Genomic DNA, 25,111 nt, shown 5'->3' with positions numbered 1-25,111 from the left:
TAGGCCTTCCTTGGAATGCGTCAGTGAGCACCAGATACAGGGAAGTGCAACTCCTCAACATCTACCAACTGCTTCACAAGGCTGAGGCTGCCTTTGGCTGCAATGCTCTGAAAACACCAGACTTTCCTTCTCTTTTCAGATCCTTTTTCATAACAGAAGAAGAAGAAATAGCCTACAACCTAAGAAAGCAAACCGACCTTAAGATTAAGCTTTTTAGAAAAGTCATCGGACAGATAAACATAAATATTTGTAGAAGAATAAGAGAAATTTACCTCAATATGATACATAGAACACTTTTGTATGATACTCTCCAGAAATTAAAACAAATAAAAGATTAACGCAAAATGATTACAGTAAAAAATCAATTGAAAACAATTCAAAAATTAATTAAAAATAAAAAAAAACAATTTAGAAAATTTTAATGATTTTCCTTCATAGAATGCATTGTGCATCATATTTACTGTAATCATTTTGCGCTAATCTTTTATTTGTTTTAATTTCTGGAGAGTATCATACGGAAGTGTTCTATGTATCATATTGAGGTAAATTTCTCTTATTCTTCTACAAATATCGATGTTAATGTAGAAAGTATTAATCATCATAGCTCTGCTATATACTAGAAAAACATAAAATACAGAGCCACAAAATCCTGGAACAACCTTCCTATAAATATGAAACAGGCCAATTCACTAAATGGGTTCAAGAAACTACAGACCAAACACATTTCGGTAAATCTCCAGATCTTGGGTACTAGTCCATATTTCGACAAACAGACAGGAACAAAGCAGTGATTGGCAGGTGCCACTCACTGCTTTTCCCGCCCACATGTAACATACCAAAGTCATGTGACATCATAATACATCGAAGCCTAAATAAAGATAAAGAGAAACGGCAATACGGAATTAAAATAATTACAAATTCAAAAATAACGCAGTTTTTTGCTTGAATCCCTCCCGAAGTCATGTAAAAACCTAACCCTTTGTCAACGAACAAAAATGACAATACATAAAAAACATCTTATGATTCATAGCCATGCCCAATTACTGCTTTTTTGCTTAAATTCCTCCCGAAGTCACATAGAAACCTAATCTTTGGTTAAAATATTGCTTACTGATGTTTTTAAATAGGAAACTCATTTTCCACTATAAAAACAGCAGTAAGGCAGGGGATAAACACTCTAACTAAGACTAACGATAGTGAGGGCTCGGCATGTCAATTACTGCTACTCACAACAGTCAACCAGAAGGGTACTCAACAAATATAACTACTTGAATACAAATAAAACACCTCATCAATCCTCACATGCCGGCCTGTACACCTCACAAATTCCTTTAATGAAATCCATAGTGAGGTTACTGCTGGCGGAATGCCTACACCACCACATAAACTGTGCGAGGTAGGAGTCGAACTGACCATTGATTGTTCTTGATGGCAGTTGCTGTTTAATAGCACTCCATGTATCCTCTATGCTGTTGGTGTTTGCACCAGTTTCAGGATTGCTGAAGTGAAGCGAGTGGCTAACAGCTATATACTGAAACCCTTCGTCACCCAGACAATCATAAGACTTCCAACAATCCAATAGTCTAGTACAGTGGTTTTCAACCTTTTTTTAATAACGGCACCCCTAAATAATTTATTTTATTTTGCGGCACCCCTACTCAATATTCTGCCTGTTAGATCTGATTCTCTCTCTGTATATATACAGCAGACTCTCGATTTACCGAGATCGGATTAATCAGGACACTTCAAACTCCAAATTAATAAAAAAAAAAAAAAAATATATCAATCAAAAATCATAAAATTCAAGTAATAACTAGAATAGGTATAAACAGATGTTCTGCAAGTTGTAAATAAGCAACAAGAAGCATTATAAGTCATCATTGGGAGAGTACCTGCCTGGCAACCCTAAGGTAGCGGGTTTGGATCCCGCCTTGGGCTTGGATCAAAGTACTGCAAAAACCTTGGGAGGTGCATTATGGCCACAGATGCCGATGCATCAACAACTACCAAAAAAAAAAACACCCGCCACTCGAAAAAAAAAAAAAGAGTGAAGAAATGTTTAGTTTGTTTTAGTGCAGTGTGTCGATTCTTCTGTTCTGTTGCAACGCAAAAAGACAAAAGTTTGTTTCGTTATTTATGTCAAGGTTGTCGAAATTTTTTTTTATAGAAAATATTTTTCTTTAGTCTAGAAATCGCGAAAATGATGGGTAAACACAAAAGAGTTGCGCTTTCAGTTAAACAAAAACTTGAAATTATTCAAAAGTTTGAGAACCATTATAATAATAATAATGTTGGTGACCAAACCATATGCGACACTGTAAAAAATAAAGGGAAGCATCATATTAGACATGCGAGTAGTACGTGGTAAGTTTTTTATCTGTCGCCATACTTTTTACATAGGTTGCTGAACATTTTTTGATACAGTAAGTCCCCAACTTACGCCGCTTCGGACTTAAAATTTAAAACAAACAAAAAAAATAATAAGCAATCAATAACGACGATCACTGCAGGCACAAATTGCACAAGTGAGATACGGAGTAACAAGCAAAAAAATAGGAAAAAACAAGATTCTTAAAATTTATTATTATTATTTTTTTATATGACTGAAGATTTCAGTGAAGGGAACACACATTTCACAATAATAACGTAAAAACCCACAGAATCGAAGCTACTGGTATTATCGCAAATGCAGTAAGATCGAGTTTACTACCTGTTTATAATTGCTTGCAATAACAGAAAAGCCCAATAAACCAGAAAGTGCAAATTGTTTTATTTGTTTTTTTTTTTTGTTTTATGGTAGTGACCTTCAGAAATGTGTTTTAGTAAAATGTGAGCTCGCATGGGGTGATAATAGTGAGTTTTCACCTTAATCCTGTGAAGTTCTTTACAGAAAATTTCATTTTGACCATTATATGGTGCCGACTAAGAGAATAAGTGACAGCAGTACTAGTACATCTATCAAGAAAAGGAAAGCGATCAAGTTGGAACAGAAACTTAAAAAAATAAGGATGTATGAAAATGTTCAAACATTAACAAGTATCGCGCCCAATTCAGATTTGCCAATAATAATATAGTAACAATATGTTATTAGTCATTCCCAAGTTACGCAAAACTCGACTTACGTAAGAAGTCCTGGAACGTATCTCTTAGATATTAGCATTAGTTGAGGCATATGATGCAAGAAAGCAAGCTTATACAGCATCAGCTATACAGAAGTACCCGACATATGGCGGGTACTTCTGTATTTTTCGATTAACCGGGAAATCGATTGTTTGGGATTTTTTTTTTACCATCTATCCCGGAAAATCAAGAATCTACTGTATATATAATATTAAAAAATATATATGTTATATGATAGTTATTACAATAATATAATTATAAAAATTATATTTCATAATACAAATTATATATATACAGTATATAATAATTTTATTCTTTATATATAGAGGTACTAAGTAAACATCAATTATAGATCGCCACAAAATTAAAAAGATACTGTACACCATTTTATAATGAAATAAACATATAAATTTTAAAAAAATAATAAGTTTTAGTGACTTAAATCCAAATTACGTGGCACCCCAGTTGAAAACCACCGGTCTAGTAGTACAGGGTAAAATGGAAGCCCTAATGATGTCTAGGAGGAGTTCTTTATTCAGATTTTCAACAACCCTGAAAAAACACCGTGATGTCCCTCCTTCGACCTCACCAAGCACCCAATGCCCTACCTTGGTTTTACTTTCTATTACCAAACTTGCTCTCATCAATTTCAACAACCATATCCACACCACCAATCATACCACTCTCTTTCACACACATATCACATACGTCTCTACAAAAACTCCTCCAGAAACACACCGTGGTTTGACTAACACTTATCTCATACATAACAAATTAACACATTGTCTTCAAACCCCAAAAATAGGTAAGAAGAAGCACCTCAATCATACTTAAATTACTTTCGGAAAACCATGATCCCTTTCGAACAGACCTTTTAACGTGATGAGCATTGGCCCCGGTCTTCCTTCCTACACACCCATTCAAAACCATCCTTAATCTCCTTGTTTGTTTGTTTGTTATTTGGTTTTTAGGAGCATTAGCAACTAAGGCCATATTGCTCCGGGATATGCGGTGGTCATTTCCTGACCTTTCCGCATCCTCCGTATTTGATGGTGACGGGCTCGAACCCCGGTCTAATCAAGAAGCGTGTGCTATGCACTGCTGCTCCTTCCCACCTGGCTACGGAGGCGCCCCTTAATCTCCTTTCGCACAGCCAATCTCATTAAACATCCACAATGAACACACTTGTACTCAGAAGCAATCAAATTTACACTCATACACCATTCAATCACAGTCTTACAACCATCCTTTATCAAACCATACAACAATTTTGCAGTCACTTGCTCCATTGGGACTAAACAAGGAACAACAAACAAATAAAGGAAAATAATATGTGATGGCAGCAGTGCACACGGCAGTAAAGAATAATATGCAAAAAGGGCACAATAACAAAAGCAAAAAACAACACCAAACACCACACGCAAAAGGAACCACAAAAAATACTAACAGCACCAGGAAAATGGTGACGAACAAACCAAATGACACACATGCAAATGATAACTTCGACTTCTCTCCAAACCAAACTAAATTCACATCCAATGAAACAATCAGAAACAAAAATTACGCAGTCACAATAATCATCCAATCACAGAACTCGACAGTACAATATCTCTGTTTAAAACCACACTCACTGCGCAGAGACAACTGGTACCCAAATAGTAGATTTTAGCCCACATTTCTATGGATGACTGAATCAAAATTACCTTCCAACCAACTCCTGAATTTTTAATAATATCAAACAAGTGTATTACCAAAATTAAAATAGTGTAAATGCAAAAATAATCTTTCTAATCATTGTGTAAACATTATCCTAACTGTAAAAATACTCGCAATTTAACAATCTTGTAAACCATGTTACGCACATAGATAACTTTCACTGTCCTTGCTCCTCCAAGTCTGTAGAAGGCAGTGTCTGAATTTCTCCTCTATTTAAATGTAACTAATTTTTTAATTTATTAGTAGTATATCTGTTGTTGCCACAATAGCTGTAATTTCAGATGTACATAATTATTATATTGTCATTTGTATTTTTTTTTATAAGGGAACACCCTCTAAAAGAGTCTTCAGCTTATGTGCTTATGTATTCTCCCTCCCTTTTTACTCTTACCTCCCATCATCACAAGTAACAAAAAAGGGACAAATAAACTTATTATGTTAGGAAATCAGACTATTGCTGCATTAACCAAAAAGAAAAATTTGTTCACACAACTAAGTATATATCGAAAAGGATCAGGTGTAACTGAACATGCTTGACACAAAATTCTATAAGTAGTGCAGACAGGCTGCTCGGACAGTTCGGTAAATTCTGTCAATGACATAAAGAAATTTTTCCAGCAGGGATAAAGAGGTGATTATCCCACTGTATAAAACAATGATTAGGTCACATTTTGAATGCAGATCTGTTCGAAAAGATGACAAGAAGAGGCAGCATGGAAAGGGCAAGAAGCCAAGAAAGACTTGCCTTCTTGCAGAGCCCTATTGCAGTCAGAATGTTTTTTTTGGCATAAGATTAATAAAAGATCATGATAACATATTTGTATTTCCTTTTACTATAGAATAAATACTTACATATGTGTTACAGAATGTAAAGAAAGGTATATTCAGTATAATGTATGATTGGTTTTTTAAATGTCACATGTAAGTTAAGGGAACTTTCAAAATACAAAACTATAATTATTTACTGCTTAGTAGCACCTAAGCAGTAAATAAGTAACCCGCTATGTTCTGTAAAAATTGTAGAGTACTATACAATAATTACAGCTTGGCTATTGTATCGCAGTTTTGGCTCAAATATTGTAGCACGTAACCAGTAGTGCAGAGGAATAGTAGGGTTTTAATTGTGATAAATAAGTAGCTTGAAGGTTTTAATTCACTTGTTGGGCATATATCTTTTGTACATAGCTAAGAATATAACCAATTTAACATTGTCATTGTTACAGTATAGCATAACTTGATAGCGTACATCTGGAACTTGAGAGCATAAGATATAATGTAAACTAGATAGCATAATTTGTATCACTGCATTAACTTATTGTGGTATTGTCAATTAATCAATTATTTTTTTTTTTGATCTTATTAATTTTCATGGTTAATCAATTAAATTATATTTAAATGGAAATCATGCCCCAGACTATAGCAGCAAAGCAACAGGCACAATGTAATGAGTGCTTTGGCTCAGGGGAGAATTTAAGGGGGTGATTCTACAACATATCACAGCCTAAAAAAATATGCAACTTATGAAATATTTGCAAATCTTTCTGAAAAGGGACATGATCTAGCCAAGGAGGATGTCTTTGTGTCTACTAGGTGGAGAGACTGTCAAGAAATTAGGTGCCAACTCAGCATTCCGATGGGCATCTACGAGAGTTTGAAGAGTAGGGTAGGAATTCCGTCGAAGCAATTAAAATGGAGGATCCATCAAGCTCTCAGCTGCCAAACTCAACACCAGAACTCACTCTTGTGCATCAGCCAACACAGGGGCAATCTTCAAGGCAGAATGCACTGAACCCACAGGAGCTAGTTAAAGTTGGTGACTGCACTGTCAGGAAGATGGAAAATATATTGTGCAAAAAAGGATAGGTGAAATAGGACCAGATTATGTCTACCAGAGGAAAAAGTTGATGACATTTAGAGCAGATATCATCTTTTAAGGGCACAAAGGGTGATACTGTTGTACACGTTGTAACTAATGATACTAGGAGAAGGAGATTTGCAGACTTTCTTCACAAGAACAATTTAAAAGTGTTTGCATTTCTGTCCAGACACAATAGGAGGGAGTATATGACAAGAGCCTTGGCACTCAATTTGGCCCTGGAAAGATTGTGCAAAGCTCATGGGGTAGAAATTTTCTCAGCGTGGTCTGTGTTTGTTAACAGGAGAGACTGCTTCTACAGGGATGGGATACACTTAAATAGAAAGGGTGCAAGAATATTTGCAGATGCTATAGAGGCAGTGTTAGGTAGGTCAGAAAACTGCTAGCTTGGGGGGGGGGAAGACTAATAGATTAACAGTAGCCAGAAAGGCAGAAGTTAAAGTGATTCTTGCACTCATTCTATTGGAATGAGCAGCAGCCTGGATAGTATAGTGCTTGGGATTTCAAGTATTGCAGGGAGTCATCACAGAACCAGTAAATACATGGGTTGTGTTAGGGTGACTAAGAGTAAGAACAGGTGCATCTATACTTGCATGTAGACCGATACTAGGAAAATAGTAAATAAATTTCACGAATTTGAGGTCAAGACATCAAAGGCAGATACTGTTAGGATATCAGGGATGTGGTGTGACACAGATATAAGGAATGCAAAATTATAATTTGAGGAATGCAATTTGTACAGAAAGGACAGACAGGATAGAAAGGGAGGAGGGGTTATGCTGTCGGTTAATAAACACATAAAATCCAAGGAAGTACATCCAGTTCACATGGGTGGACAGTTCAATGTTGAGACAGTTTGGTGTGACATAAGCACCGAGAAAGCAAAATTGAGAGTAGAGTAGAGTGTGTTATTGGCCTAATGACTCTGATGAGTGCAATGAACAACTGTACAGAGAAATAGAGTGGGACAGTAAATCAGTGTGTCTTGTAATGGGAGATTTTAACTTTCCGGATATTGACCGAAACTTGTGGATTGGTCACTCACACAATAACAAGATTTTTGTGGATTTATTGGAGAATTGTTTTCTACAGCAACATGTTCAAGAGGCAACAAGAGGGAGTAACACTCTTGATCTGATTATCAGCAGTGATTAGTCATGGATTAAGAATCTGCAGATAAAGGAAACAATAGGTGGCAGTGATCACAATGTACTCATATGGGATTTACTCAAGGATATAACTACCATCAAGGGTAAAGGGAAGGGTTTTCGCTTTTATAAAAATGAGTTCAGTGGACTCAGGCAGTTTTTAAATTCTATGCACTTGGACCAACCGATGATGCTACCAACAGCAAATTCTAAACTGAAGCAGTTAAGAAAATTCAAGGAAATAAATTTTGGGAGCTGCTAGACTTTTCATACCAACTAAGAAATACTGTTCAAGGTTTAGGCCTAAATGGATGTCAGATGAACTAATGAGACTTGTGGCAGAGAAGAAAAATGCCTAGGATACATATTAATTATCAGTCAAATAAGAAGACTATGGTAGATATAAACTAGTCTGTAATCAAGTCACAAATGAGGTTAGGCAAGTAAAGGGAGATTATAAAAAATCTTCGGAAAGGATGCAAAGACTTTTTTGCTTATGTAAACTTTAGAAGGAAGGGGATGAATCAGATTGGTCCATTTGATATCGATGGTTTGACTGTTGATTGAGGAGTTATTTAGGGACCGGAATACCAGAAGTTTATCAAACTCTTAACAGGGAGTTAAAGGATTTTGTAATAACTGAAAAGTGGAGCAGAAATTGTTGAAGTTAAACATAAGAAAGACACTTGGGTGGATGGGATCTATCCAGTTATATTAAAGGAGGTGGCAAAGGAAATAACCAAACCCTTAGCCATAATTAAGAGAGCATCCTCACACTCAGGGGAAGTCCCCATGGACTGGAGATGGGCATATGTGTCCTCAATGCACAAAGGGGGATCAAAGGGTGACATGAGTAATTACAGACCTGTTAGTTTAACTTCTGTTCTGGGGAAAATAATGGAGTCACTGGTTAAAGAAGGATCATCCAGACAAACCTCAGATATAGTTCACACACAGCATGGATTTCTTAAGGGGAATTCTTGTCTGACCAATTTAATTGGATATATGATGTGGTAACAAAGGAACTGGATGCAAAAAATAAATTTGATATCATATACTTGGATTTTAGGAAAGCTTTTGATACTGTTGCACATGGAAGACTACTGTACAAATTGGAGCAGTATGGCATTAAGGACAAGTTGCTGCTATGGATGAAAGGATGCTTGAGTGAGAGGAGACAGAGAGCAGTAATCAATTGACACTGCTCTTTGTGGGGGTCCCCAGGGGTTTGGTGTTGGGCCCATTGTTGTTTTCTGTATTTATCAAGATATTGATGAAGGTATATCAGTCTTAATGTCCAAGTTTTCAGACGATAAGAAGGTTGGCAGGGTTGTTAGTGACAATAGAGATAGTACACTACACTACTGCAACAGGATCTGGAAAAGTTGAGCAGATGGGTTGAGAGGTGGCAACAGAAGTCTAACAGTGGCAAATGCAAAGTACTGCATATTTGTAGCAATAACCTCACAGTAACATACCAACTGTGCAGTATTATACTCAGAGTAGTGGACAACGAAAAAGACCCAGGGGTAATTGTACAGTCAGATACGAAGTTTTCTGAGCAGTGCAGCCAAGCTGCAAGAGTAGCTCGTGGGGTCATTCAATGATATACAGGAATTTTGCCAACAGGGATGAGCAGAGTACAGAGAAGGACAACCCAGTGGAACAATGGGTTGCTCTTACCAAAAAAGGCTTAAGTTCTGCAAATTTCAGCATCTGGAGACTAGGCACTTACGAAGTGATCTGATTGAGGTGTATAAGACCTTGAATTGTTTGAGCAAGCTCAATGCTGATGGGATTCTTCCCCTTTCTCAGATTCCGCACCTGGGGGGAGCATAAATTCAAATTGAGGAAAGATGGTTGTAGAATAGATGCATGGAAATCTGCCTTCAGCCAGCGGGTGGTTGATTGCTGAAACAAATGTCAATTCCATCTGCATGCAGAGCTCTCGTCACACTGTTCACAATCTTCAGGTGTGTAAATTAATCCCAATCTTATTATACTTTTGCTTTCAACTAACTCATAGCACACAGATTCTATACTGGCAGGGGTTTTGCCAGTATAGAATATATTCAGCAAAAACTCCTTTTTGCTCTCAGGCTGCTTTTGACAAGAAGCATGACCCACAACCCCTTTTATCTTCCCTATCTTTCCTAAATACATTATACATACCACAGTGGAACTTGTCATCTCAATTTTCATGTGGCTCCATGCTTCTGTTAGCCCTCTTATGTCAGCATTAGTTATCTTAATCAAGCGTTTTATTTTACCCATTTTATTGACAACTCTAGTGGCATTACTGTATACACATTTAAGACTAAGTCGTCTTCTTCAGTTTTACTACCCTGAAATATCCCTTAGAGTCATTTAGGATTGTTTCCCTCGGTTTATCTTCCAACTCATTTGAAACGTTGTCACCCTCAGAACATCTTGTCAACATCAGCCATTGCAGCAACAAAAGAGAATTCTTGAGATGTGTGCAAGCATTACTTTTACCCATATCATCAGCTAAATAAGTGTCCATATTACCCTTTTCCCCCCAGTTAGCATTTTATCTGAACTCTTAAGATATCCTCAATGATACTGACAAAAATCTTTGTTCAAATGAAACAGTCTACAAAACAGTTTCCTTCTGCATACAAGTGCAGGCCAAACTGATAAAAATTTTCCCCCATAGTCTTGCAGAGACCCTGATGCCTGGAGCTAATCCACAAAAAAATAATCTTTTTGTACCTGGGCAGAATTGCAGACATACACATTTTGACCTATCTTGTGGCATTTTTTTCAGCACGTTCCTACATTTTTACAAATCATCAGTTTGTATGTCCACACAATTAATAATACTTTTTATCGCTTTTAAAATCTGACAATCTGTTAATGACATCATTAATTGTTATTCCTGACAGATATACTTTGGTTCTAATCCACCTATCCTTATTACATAAAATGTTATATGTTTTCTTGGCAATAGAATCTCCCATTAGAACTAAATAATCCTTTTGAACCAGAACAGGTTGCACTTGATTATTCTGTTCTGGGGGCCCCGAATCACTTGGCAGATTTCTAAAATCTTGAGGCCCTGATGATCTCCAAGTTACATTTTTTCTAGGGCAAGCACCTGTTTCTTCAGTGACTCAAGCAATGCATCAAGTTTTAATTTTAGATCAGTAATGCATCAAGTTTTAATTTTAGATCAGTAATGCATCAAGTTTTAATTTTAGATCAGTGCACTCCTTGCAATGGGAACACAGAAAAGAATCATCAGTTGAGCTACAGTTAGCAACTAGATCATGGGGTTTAGCTAAGAGGGCTTAAATTATGAGAAGACTTTAGCTAAGCATGCAAAGAATTTTCTGCTTATGCTAACACTAGAAAAAGGATAAACTACATTGGCTCACTTGACATGGAATGGCATTTTCATTGATCAGTCAATTTGGTCGATCATAGATTTGGTTGAATGCATAGAAATAAAAATATAACATAATTCTCTGGAGAATACCAATTTCAGAATATTACTTAACTAATCTGCTTTTTGATATTCAGTAATTCTTTTCTTGTAATTCAGAGTATTTCCAAATGAAAAACAGAAAATACCATATAATGAGTTAAAAAATGTTGAGGGGAAAAGTATTTAAAAATTAACAGAAAAATTTCAAAAAAGTGATGTCTATTAGATGCCAAATTAGCAGCATAGGGTTAAGGATAAGGATGCAATACAGGATTGTATGGATGGAGTGGAATTATAAAGCAATCAGAGCATGACTATATTAATGGAGGATCACATCTGCCTAATCTAATTACCTATAATAAGTTGTCAAGAAAGAGTCTATGAAAACTACAGCAAACTCTAGAGGCAAACTGCTTTCTTTTAAAATGATCACTGATCTAATCAACTTTAACCTACAACTTTATGGTCTGTTATGCTTATGTATCAATAAGTTTATCATCTGTTACTCCCACCTGTCACTCAATCAGTTGGTTTCATAATTTATAGTGGGTGGGTTTCTTCTTCATTGTTATGATACATGATAATTCTATGCTGCCAAACCTGTGAATTATATAAAACAGTCATTCAAACATTCCCACCTGGTAGCTAGTTAGAGTGTCTACTAAACAAAGTCATATGTTATACAACAGACAGAAGATATCTAACTTTTAACTTTGCTCTTCTATGAAGGATATCCCACTGAGGCATTGTTAAAAAATTCCCAATAGATACATTACTTTATAATTTCTATCACAGCTGTTTAACATGGATGGGATCTATCCAGTTATATTAAAGGAGGCAGCAAAGCAACTAAGCAAACCCTTAGCCATAATTATGAGAGCATCCTTGGACTCAGGAGAGGTCCCCCACAGACTGGAGATGTGCAAATGTATCCCCAATTCACAAAGGAGGATCTAAGGGTGACACGAGTAATTACAGACCAGTTAGTTTAACTTCTGTTCCGGGTAAAATAATGGAGTCACTGGTTAAAGATGCATTGCAGGATCATCTAGACAAGACTGCAGCAATAATTCAGACACAGCATGGGTTTGTTAAGGGAAAGTCTTGTCTGACAAATTTGATAGGATATTATGATGTGGTTACAAAAGAACTGGATGCAAAAAATAATTTCGATATCATATATTTGGATTTCAGGAAAGCTTTTGACACTGTTGCGCATGGAAGAGTACTGTACAAATTGGAACAGAATGGTATTAGGGGCAAGTTGCTACAATGGATAAAAGGATGGTTGAGTGGGAGAAGACAGAAGGTGGTAATTAATGGGTGCTGCGCTTCGTGGACTAATGTTATTAGTGGAGTCCCACAGGGTTCGGTGTTGTGTCCACTGTTGTTTTGTATATTTATCGATGATATTGATGAAGGTATATAAGGCTTAGTGTCGCAGTTTGCAGATGATACAAAGGTTAGCAGGGTTGTTAATGACAGTAATGGAAGTGTGCTACTGCAACAGGATCTAGATAATTTGGGCAGATGGGCTAAGAAATGGCAACTGAAGTTTAACCTTGACAAATGCAAAGTACTGCATATGGGTAGAAGTAACCCCAGAGAAACATACCAACTGTGTGGTACTACACTTAAGGTGGTAGAAAATGAAAAAGACCTGGGAGTAATTGTGCAGTCAGATATGAAGTTTTCTAAGCAATGCAGACAAGCAGCCAGGGCAGGTCATGGGGTTTTGTCAATGATATATAGGACTTTTGCTAGCAGGGAAAAGGAGGTGATTGTCCCTCTGTATAAGGCAATGGTCAGGCCATGCCTTGAGTACTGCGTACAGGTCTGGAGGCCTCATTTTAGGAAGGATGTAGATTTACTTGAGCGTGTACAGAGAAGGGCAACAAGATTGGCGAGGGGAATGAAGGGATCCTTTTACCAAGAGAGGCTTAAGTTCTGCAAATTGCAGTGGCTGGAGACTAGGCACCTGCGCGGTGATCTGATTGAGGTGTATAAGGCATTGAATGGGTTGAGCACGCTGAATTCTGAAGGGATTCTTCCACTTGTTCAGATTACGAACCTAAGGGGACATAAATTCAAATTAAGGAAAGACTGATATAGAATAGATGTGCGGAAATTTGCCTTTAGCCAGCGAGTGGTTAATTGCTGGAACAAACTTCCATCTGTTGTTGTTGTGGTGGTGGTTGATAGGTTAAATAAATTTAAGGAGGAACTGGACAGGATTTGGAGGGAATGGTGTGATTTTTTTTTTTTTTTTTTGGCTGATACTGCATAAGCATACACTTGCATCACATGCCACTACTACTACAACTACTACATGTGAAAGTCAGGTGCAATGCTGTAAAATCTTAACCGGAATCAGTTTCCTTTATGATGCTTTTTTTTTTTTTTTTTTTAAACTCTTCTTCCTCTATGTGGGTGGAATAGCCCTGTGAGCCAGTACATTACTTTCCACTATCCACAAAACCCTTTTCCATGTGAAAATCATGTATGTTGGCTGGTCACCATGGTGATTTGCTTATCAACAACATAAGAGGATGACTAGCTATTACAAAGATTAATACTGATTTTATGCTGTAGACCTAAATATGTAAATTATTGAAGTCAACCACATTTATTTGTCACTGGGGGTTTTCTTCATTTAGTATAAGTCTACAAACGGCTGAAAAAACCCAGAAATTGCTTCACACTGTAAAATTAAATGTGTTAAGATAGCGTTTCCCAAACTTTTTAAAGCACGGACTGGTGTTTGCAGACTTGAGTCAGTTTGGTGTGACATAAGCAAAGCGAAAGCAAAAAATAAGAGTAGGAGTGTGTATAGGCCTAATGACTCAGATGAGTATAATGAACAATTGTACAGAGAAATAGAGTGGGCTAGTAAATCAGAATGTCTTATAATGGGGGAATTTAACTTCCCAGATATTCACTGGAACTTGTGGGATGGTCACTTGCACACTAGTAAGACTTTTGTGGATTTATTGGATGATAGTTTTCTGCAGCAGCATGTTCGAAAGAGCAACAAGAGAGGGTAATACAGTACTCTTGATCTGGTAATCAGCAGTGATCATTCGTGTATTAAGCATTTGCAGATAAAGGAACCACTAGGTGGCAGTGATAACAGTGTACTGATGTGGGATATACTTAAATATATAATTACGATCAGAGGTAAAGGAAAGGGTTTTTGCTTCCATAAAGGCCAGTACAGTGGGATCAATTGATGATGTTACCAACAGAAAATTCTAAGTGGGAAGCATTCAAGGAATTAATCGTGGAAGCTACTAAGAGTTTCATACCTATTAAGAAATATTGTTCAAGGTGTAGGCTTAAATGATTATCAAATGAACTAATGAGACTCATGACAGAGAAGAAAAATGCATGGGATGCATATAAATTATCAGGCAACACAGAAGCCTATGGCAGATATAAGCTAGTCTGTAATCAAGTCACAAAGGAGGTTAGGCAGGCGAAGGCAGATTACGAGAAATCCTTGGCAAAGGATGCTAAAAAAAGCAAGGATTTCTTTACTTATATAAACTCTAAAAGGAAGAGGATGAATCTGAATGGTCCACTTGATATCGATGGTTCGACTGATGATGATCCTGCTCAGATATCAAACAAACTGAATGAGTATTTTTCGTCTACATTCACACACAAGGAGTTATTAAGGTTTGAAAATGCGAGAAGGTTATTAAATTTTAGCAGGGTACTTAATGATTTTGTAATAACTGAGAGCAAAGGGGAGGAGAAATTGTTGAAGTTAAACATAAGAAAGGGGTGGATGGGATCTATCCAGTTATATTAAAGGAGGCGGCAAAGCAACTAAGCAAACTCTTAGCCATAATTATGAGAGCATCCTTGGACTCAGGGGAGGTCCCCACGGACTGGAGATGTGCAAATGTATCCCCAATTCACAAAGGGGGATCGAAGGGTGACACTAGTAATTACAGACAAGTTAGTTTAACTTCTGTTCCGTGTAAAATAATGGCATCACTGGTTAAAGATGCATTGCAGGATCATCTAGACAAGACTGCAGCAATAATTCAGACACAGCATGGGTTTGTTAAGGGAAAGTCTTGTCTGACAAATTTGAACGCCATTATGAAGTGGTTACAAAGGAACTGGATTAAAAAAATAATTTTGATATCATATACTTGGATTTCAGGAAAGCTTTTGACACTGTTGCACATAGAAGACTACTGTACAAATTGGAGCAGAGTGAAATTAAGGGTAAGTTGCTACAATGGATAAAAGGATGGTTCAGTGGGAGAAGACAGAGGGTGGTAATTAATGGGAGCTGCTCTTCGTGGACTAAAGTTATTAGTAGAGTTCCACAGGGTTCGGTGTTGTGTCCACTGTTGTTTTGTATATTTATCAATGATATTGATGAAGGTATATCAGGCTTAATGTCGAAGTTTGCAGATGATATAAAGGTTGGCAGGGTTGTTAATGACAGTAATGGCAGTGTGCTACTGCAATAGGATCTAGAAAATTTGGGCAGATGGGCTGAGAAGTGGCAATTGAAGTTTAACCTTGACAAATGCAAAGTACTGCATATGGGTAGAAGTAACCCCAGAGAAAAGTACCAACTGTGTGGTACAACTACACTTAAGGTGGTAGAAAATGAAAAAGATCTGGGAGTAATTGTGCAGTCAGATATGAAGTTTTCTGAGCAATGCAGACAAGCTGCCAGGGCAGGTCATGGGGTTTTGTCAATGATATATAAGAATTTTGCTAGCAGGGAAAAGGAGGTGATTGTCCCTCTGTATAATTAGCATTAGCATTAGTAGAGGCATTTGATGCAAGAAAGCAAGCTTATGCAGCATCAGCCAAAAAAAAAATAAAAAATAAAAAATAAATAAATAAAATAAATAAATAAAAAATAACCACTTCCACTTCACCCCTCTGTTTGTTCGAAATACCTGTCCAGCTGAGCCTTAAACTTATTTAGGCTATCAACTTCCACGACAAGGAATGGAAGTCTGTTCCACCAACCAACCACCCGCTGGCTAAAGACAAATTTCCGCACGTCTATCCTACATCTGTCTTTCCTCAATTTGAATTTATGCCCTCTTAGGTGATTATTCTGAGGAAGAGGAAGAATCCTATCAGCATTGAGCATGCTCAAACCATTCAAGGCTTTATACAACTCTATCAGATCACCTCGCCAGTGCCTAGTCAGTAGACACTGTAATTTGCAACACTTAAGCCTTTCTTCGTAAGAGCACCCCTTTGTTCCATTCACTAATCTTGTTGCCCTTCTCTGTACTCGTTCCAGCATCTCTACATCCTTGAAATGAGGCCTCCTGACCTGTATACAGTACTCTAGGTGTGGTCTGACCATTGCCTTATACAAGGGAATAATCACATATAAGGCAATGGTCAGGCCACGCCTTGAGTACTGCGTACAGGTCTGGAGGCCTCATTTTAGGAAGGATGTAGATTTACTTGAGGTGTACAGAGAAGGGCAACAAGATTGGTGAGGGGAATAAAGGGATCCTTTTACCAAGAGAGGCTTAAGTTCTGCAAATTGCAATGGCTGGAGGCTAGGCGCCTGCGTGGTGATCTGATTGAGGTGTATAAGGCATTGAATGGGTTGAGCACGCTGAATTCTGAAGGGATTCTTCCACTTGTTCAGATTACGAACCTAAAAAGGCATAAATTCAAATTAAGGAAAGACTGATATAGAATAGATGTGTGGAAATTTGCCTTTAGCCAGTGAGTGGTTAATTGCTGGAACAAACTTCCATCTGTTGTTGTTGTGGTGGTGGTTGATAGGTTAAATAAATTTAAGGAGGAACTGGACAAACATTTAAAGGGAATGGTTGTGTGAATTTTTTTTTTTTTGGCTGATGCTGCATAAGCTCATACATTTGCTTTCTTGCATCACATGGCACTACTACTATTACTACTACTTTTTTTTTTTTTTTTCGCAACCCACCTACAGTTATAAATTAATGAACAGTATTTTCAATAATTATATTCATAGGTTTATGAAATAATGACACCACCATTAGGACATTTAATATACTAGGAATAATGCAATTAGGTATTCATTAACATCAGTAAAAATAAATAACAGATAGGTAATTCATTTCTTTGTTTATTTTCAAAAGTTTACATAAAATTGACATATTTTTTAGCAAATAAATATTTATTTAATGAGTAGGGTAATGCTGCTTTCCATCACATAGTAATTGTAAATCAGGCGGAAAAGATGTCAACTTGATTCTCAAATTTGGCTCGACATCCAATCTGTTTTGGTATTTGTTTTTTAAAAAAAACTAATGTCGAGAATCTGGTTTTGTATTTGTAAGTTTTTACAAATGGCATAAAAAATTTCAGTGCTTTTTCTGATAAATGCTTATATTCTTCATGGTAACGTAGCCAAAAATTTATCAATGAGACCCGATTGAAGAGGTCTTTTAATGCTTCATCACATGACAGTTCAATAACAGAATCAATTTCTTGTTCATTGAGACAGAATTCTTCCACATGTTCCACATTAAAAGTAAATAGGTTTCGAATCCACATTTTACTGCTGTCAATTGGAGGTAAGTATTCTTGAAAGTTTGATTTCAATTCTAAGAGGTATTCTTTAATCACTGTAGAAATCTCAGCAGGAATGTCGCTTTGGACACAGTCTTTTGATGTGAAAACATCTATGGCAGCACTAGAGTAAAATCGATTAATAATGAAATTTTCTTGTAATGGAAATGATGAAATTGATTGGAAACAAAGAAAGCTGACCGTTTAGATTTTAAATGATGCAAATTACTTCACTTCTTATAAGGTGGCTGTTAGATTTTAAATAACGCAAATGACGTCACTTCCTAAGGGTCACTAACTCAGTCACTAATGTGATTTGGTAGAGCATGCAGCGAGTAATATTATGCAATAATAAAAGCTTCGAAGCCCCCGAAGAAGCCTCTCATGCGAAAAGGAACGAGTTCAAAAACATGGAGAAAGAAAAAAATGCAGACTTTAATAAAATCTGTAGATTTTATTAAAGAATATTCTTTCACACAAGACCATTTCATTGCTTAAAATTTAAACGGCTTTGATTCAAGAACACAACAATAAAACAATCACGTTAACAAACAATAACTCCTTGCAGTAGTTTTTGGTTATGACATCAAACTAGTCTACAAATGGATTTCGCTAACTACTGAATTGTAAAAATACCTATAAAAATATTTTGAAGATGACTAAAACTCCAGCTCAGGGAAATCAAGAGAAATATGCAAGAATAAAAGCTTCAAAGCCACCGAAGAAGCTTCCCATGTTGACAAAAGAAAGAATTCAAAAACATAGAGAACAAAAAAAATGCAGAGTTTAGTAAAATCTGCTTCTCAAGATTTTGATCAACATTAACCTTCTACATCGACTTCTCATCAATAAGCTGGAGCGTCAACATCACGAAATTATATTCAAGAAGATCCAGAAGATTTGAGTTCAAAGGAATTACTTGAGGTTTTTCAATTGATTACTGAACCGACTAGACAGAGTATACTGCAACAACCAGCTTCGACTTTGAAGGACCTGCTAGAATGAAGGCTCATCAGTTTACTATGGCTAGAGAAATCGTTTTAGAAGCCATACTGATCGCAAGAAGAAGTATGAGTGTTTTGTTAAATAACAACAGAACAATCTCAGCTAAAAGAAATCATTTTCCACTAATACCAGCTTGTGCTATTACCAATCATAAATCACAGGAAGATACTTTCAATTCTGTAGTTTATGAATACAAAAAAATGTCACAAACAACAACTAGTTTATGTTGCATTATCTCGAGTTACCGATATCAATGATCTTTACATTATTGCTGCAAATGGAGAAAAGAAATTTTATCACAGACTGAGAAATGCCACATCCACTCTTGCACTTCAAGCTGAAATGACCAGGTTGTTGAGCAATCCTGTATTTACCATGCAAGATACTTTATAGGAGTTCATCAGTAAATGACAAAATCTTTCCATTCTAATGTTAAATTGCCAAAGTGTACATGCTCACAGTGATGATCTCACTGATGCAGTCACACAACTATCCAATTTACTTCTACTTTCTGAAACATGGCTAAATAACAAAGAAGTAAGCATACTTAACTTCAATTCTGTCATTCAATTCAAATGAGAGGGTTAACAAGCTGGTGGTGTAGCAGTTTATCATAAGAGAGAGAGAGAAAAATCGTACTCGTGTTGTTACGTTTGTCGATAAATCATATGGAAGTGATTTATCGACAAACTGTTGGCAAATCCATGAGTGTCAGACATGTTAGAAACCCCAGGGGCTCACATCTGGTGAGTATGGGCTTGGCACACCCAGGGTCCTAAGCTGGATATCATCATTCTCCTCTTTTTTAGGGATTCCCTCCTACTTCTCTCTCTCTCTCAGGGTACTCAAATTTTTTTTGGCTGATGCAGCATAAGCCTCAGGCTTCCTTGCACCATATGGCTAATGATAATAATAATAATAATAATAACTTAGTTAAACTCTTACCACAATAATTTCTGAAGTGATTTTCAGATTGTTTTCCTGTAGAAACTGGGTACGAGAACCTGTTAGGTGATCCGCTACTGTTTTTGTAACTATTTGGATTTTGCTTGAAGAATGGCATAGTACTGTGGCACATTCCTGTGTTAACTGTTAATCAATGATTAAAAATTAAAATTTTTTCTATCTAAACTCTTACTGCAATAGTTCCTGAAGTGATTTTCAGATTGTTTTCCTGTAGAAATTGGGTACGAGTACCTGTTAAGTGTTCCGCTACGGTTATTGTAACTATTTGGATTTTTCTTGAAGAAAGGCATAGTACTGGACAAGCACCAACACTGTGTTTGTTTACAATTTCAGATTACTCATTCTTTCTCTCCCACTAGGTCAATAAACATCTACCATCTTACCTTACCTTAGTTGTTTTTGAAGGATTTATTATTATTCTCACAAAGTAAATTTAGATGATAACATAAAACCTGGTATTCTCTCCAAATGGCTGCTATTCTGCACGAAGTAACAAACATATTGTTAAGTTTTGCATGCTGGGAAGGGAACCAAAGTTGAAATAACCCTGAAAATTGAAGTATCTAATAGGAATGAATATGTGTGCATAAATTTCTTTAATTTTCTAATAATATATTCATAATAAGCAGAAATATATGCACAGTTTGAAATTTCATGCACTTGGTCTTTTAAATTGGAAAATGGAAGAAATTAAGGTACCAATGTTTCTATTTTATATCTAATACTTTTTTTTTGTGTGTAATTTTTAGTAAAATTAATATTTTTTGTTTTTAGATATAAAAGATATAAAACATACCACATATTAAAAATGATAAAAGATATATAAAAATATAAAAAATATAAAAGATATATAAAAGATATAAAAATATAAAAAATATATAAAACATACCACATATTAAAATTTTTATATTTTTAATATTTTTAAAACTTCATATTTTTAATATTTTTAAAACTATAAGCAATGTAATACATTAAAAAAGATGAAATATTGGTATTATTCAAAAAGAATAAAAAAAACACACACAAAACATTTTCTAAAAATTAAAAAGAAAATGGACACCTGTTGTACTCTGCCACCGTTTTTGTTAACAATGGGATGCCATCACTGCTGAGTTAATGGCAAAAGCATGAATTTTAATTTCAGGAAAAGGGCTATGACAGGTTTTAATATGCTACATGACCTCTATCAAAACTGGACAGTCATAGAGGGTGGGAGTGAATATATTAGAATTATGGTACATCTTTAAAGCAATATAGAAGGATGCAGGGGTGGATGAATATAGCACTGACCATTCTAACAGAGCACAAAAAGATGGAATGGGAAAGTTACAGATTGATGAAAAGTACTGAGGCTTATAACAGCTATAAGTTGATCTGTAATAGTACCACAGAAAAAGTTAAGTTGGTTAAGGCTGGATGTGAGAAATCATTGACCAAAGAGAGAAAAGAACCAAGGACAAGGAGTTTTTCACTTATATGAATACAAAGAATAAAAAAAAAACCAAATCATATAATAGTGTTTCTTCAACTTCATTCATTCAGAAATGGTCAATTTATTTTCATACTGATCAAGAGTTACTGATATCAAGGAAAAGTCAATTTGCAGTACAATTACATTATTTTGAGAGAGAGAGAGAGAGAGAGAGAGAGAGAGAGAGAGAGAGAGAGAGAGAGAGATACTAAATTGTGGGTAATATAAACTACATTAGTATAATTTGAATATAATTATCACATAGCATAATTTCCAAATTATATTAAGTAAATTTATTTTTACCATAAGGCATGTTCTTCAAGCATGGAAGCAACTTTTCAAAGGAGTCAAGAATGTCTGATATCAGCCCACGTCTGTTTTCTTCATGAATAACAAAAAGAAAGTCAGATATTCTGCATGCATTTAGTAGACTCCAAAAGGTACTCTTTTTTTCAAGAACATCATCTCTAAAATCCTAATTAAAGAGGAAAAATTATGGCTACATATCTTTAATGGCATTTTATACGTTGATCTGTAATAGTATCATAGAAATGTTACTAAATATTCAATTTTATTGCTGTTATGATATATACATACACAAGTACTGCATGTATATATACAATGTAATGTAAGAATATATTGCAGTGTACACACAATGTGTAATCGTGATATCTCCCTCTCACCTCTCTTTCTGATACTGATACTACTATATGATATCCCGCAGTTACTACAAATACCTCTCTTTGTGGGTGGATGTGTATGTGTGTGTGTGTGTATATGCATATGTTATGTATAGTGACACACAACATATGCATACAAACATGTACACAATACATGTGGGAGATTGGCCACCCCTGGGGGGGGATTAATCTCCCACTGTTCAGCCACTGAAGCTGATGCAAGTCTTTGTTTTAAAAAGTTTAGAAGATTAGAAAATATGAGACATTTTATGACAAATAAAACCCTTAAGTAAAATAAGTCAATGATCGATTTATTTTATTTAATATTTTTTGTAAAAGTACTGATATTTGAGAGGGAAAAATTTAAAGCCCTCCCCAATCTGAAATCCTAGTTCCACTTGGGCATGCATATGTGTTTGTGTGTATTTTGTGCATAGCATCTTATAATGACTCAGAAATAAAAAAAAATGTCTTGAAAATCACTTCCTGTATTACATGTTAAATTATCATAGATTCTAAACGGGTGAGGGGGAGGAGAAGAACACAAAGACAATCTACTAAACAACTTTGTAATTATAAATTCATTAGTCACCCCTTACTGTGATGTTACTTTTCCAAAAGGAAGATTATTAATTAGCTATTGGAAAAGGAATGTATTAAAAAAAAACTTTCATAAATACACTGCAATATGAAAACAAATAAAAAACAAATACATCTTATTGCTCCTCTGTTGTATAAATACAACTTAGAAGTTAAAAAAATTAAAAAGCAAGACATGTAAGAGTAATTACTAGTGGGGAATGCAGTGGCACAACAGCATTTTTTTTTTACCAATTCACTGAGAGGCAGAGATGGGCATGTTTACTCCCTGGTGCTTACTGCAGGAGCCAGAATAGAAGATTTTATGAAAAGCAATGCTTGTAAATAAAATAACATATTTTTAATAATCAAGTATGTGGTAAACTGAAACAGCATTCAACTGCATTCTGTTCTATTCCAAGCTCTGATTTACTGTAATTTTTTTTGCTTAAAAAAAAAGTGTAATTATCTTATTCCAGCATGTTCCTCATTAGCTGGTATAATTTTGGAGTTTTAGCAGCATTCTTCATTGTTATGGGGCAATATAGCAACATTTCCAAGATGACTGTCACCTTTGCTTGTAGCATTAATCTTTGTTAGAACTGACTCTTGGGCTGCAAATGTAATTTTATCAGAAACTATATAATTATAGGTGAAATATGTTTTACCTATAAAATATCTAGTTACCAATTGCCTGTTGCAATTTACTTTTCATGCAACCATATATTACTGGAACCTGTTCATTCTTGATACTCCAGGTGCTATAATCGGATGCACGCTATTGGATGCTGTAATTAAAGCAGCCAATCGATAGTTATAAATTATGCTTTATAGTCATTTACAATTTTTGGCCACCTGTTTAATTGTTTTGTTTTTCATTCAAATCTCTGTGCAGTTCAGCTCTATGTTAAGTTCAGCTCTATGTTAAGGGGAAGTCTTGCCTGACCAACTTGATTGGATACTATGATGCAGTCACAAAAGAACTGGATGCAGGGAATAACTTTGATATTATATACTTGGATCTTAGAAAGGCTTTTGATACTGTTGCACATAGAAGACTGCTACACAAATTGGAGCAGTGTGACATTGGAGGCAAATTGCTGCTATGGATAAAGGGGTGGTTGAGGGGGAGAAGACAGAGAGTGGTAATCAATGGACACTGCTCATCGTGGACTAATGTTATTAGTGGAGTCCCTCAGGGCTCAGTGTTGGGTCCATTATTGTTTTCTGTATTTATAAATGATATTGATGATAGTATATCAAGCTTAATGTCCAAGTTTGCAGATGATACAAAGGTTGGCAGGGTTGTCAAGGACACTACTGACACTATGCTGCTGCAACAGGATCTGGAAAGGTTGAGCAGATGGGCTGAGAGGTGGCAAATGAAGTTTAACATTGACAAATGTAAAGTACTACACATGGGAAACAGCAACCCCAGAGCAACGTATCAACTCTGTGGTACTACACTGACAGTGGTAGAGAATGAAAGGGACTTGGGGGTGATTGTGCAGGCAGATATGAAGTTCTCTGAGCAGTGCAGACGGGCTGCCAGAGTAGCTCATGGAGTATTGTCAATGATATACAGGAATTTTTCCAGCAGGGATAAGGAGGTGATTATTCCATTGTATAAGGCAATGGTCAGGCCACACCTAGAGTACTGTATACAGGTCTGGAGGCCTCATTTCAAGAAGGATGTAGAGCTGCTGGAACGAGTACAGAGAAGGGCAACAAGATTGGTGAATGGAACAAAGGGGTGCTCTTACAAAGAAAGGCTTAAGTTTTGCAAATTACAGTGTCTGGAGACGAGGCACCAGCGAGGTGATCTGATAGAGGTGTATAAAGCCTTGAATGGTTTAAGCATGCTCAATGCTGATGGGATTCTTCCTCTAGCTCAGAAAAATCACCTGAGAGGGCATAAATTCAAATTGAGGAAAGACAGATGTAGGATAGACGTGCGGAAATTTGCCTTTAGCCAGCGGGTGGTTGGTTGGTGGAACAGACTGCCATCCCTTGTGGTGGAGGTTGATAGCCTAAATAAGTTTAAGGCTCAGCTGGACAGGTATTTGGAACGAACAGAGGGGTGAAGTGGAAGTGGGTTTTTTTTTTTTTTTTTTTTTGGCTGATGCTGCATAAGCTTGCTTTCTTGCATCAAATGCCTGTACTAATGCTAATGCTAATGCTAATGCTATGGCCAGGCCAGCAATCTGGTGTAATTAATCTAGTGGAAATTAAATTTTCAGCCTGCAATCCCCTTAATTGTTATTCATAGCCTATCATACGACTGTAATTCTTTCAACCATTATGCTCTATAGGACGGTTTTAATGTTTTTGCTTACTAGTTATTTACACCATTTTGCTCATATGTTTAACTGTTTCTGTTTATTCTTTTTAATTTCTCTATCTTCAGTTCAATGACTAGGTCAGCTGTGGGCATAATTAACTTTTCAGGCCTATATCTTCTAATACTCTAATGTACTATAGAGTAACCTGCACTACTGGACTGGCTGCACATCTAATGTAATGTATACAGATGCAAATTCACAC

At 36.1% G+C, this 25,111-nt stretch overlaps 1 protein-coding gene across 1 annotated transcript in view; it reads right to left on the bottom strand.

Annotated features, from left to right (window-relative positions):
• The window catches only part of LOC150086973 (hydroxylysine kinase), a 202,293-nt gene that overhangs the window by 20,391 nt on the left and 156,791 nt on the right, over positions 1-25,111 (bottom strand). The window contains exon 9 of the mRNA XM_090372341.1: positions 21,612-21,783. Coding sequence (XP_090228467.1) covers positions 21,612-21,783 — 172 coding nt within the window. The remainder of the gene's footprint in view (positions 1-21,611; positions 21,784-25,111) is intronic.

The sequence above is a fragment of the Mastigoproctus giganteus genome, chromosome 4 (assembly GCF_048544385.1).
Source record: "Mastigoproctus giganteus isolate SK-2022 chromosome 4, ASM4854438v1, whole genome shotgun sequence".
Lineage (NCBI taxonomy): Eukaryota > Metazoa > Arthropoda > Arachnida > Uropygi > Thelyphonidae > Mastigoproctus > Mastigoproctus giganteus.
This window is presented reverse-complemented; position numbering and strand designations above follow the sequence as displayed.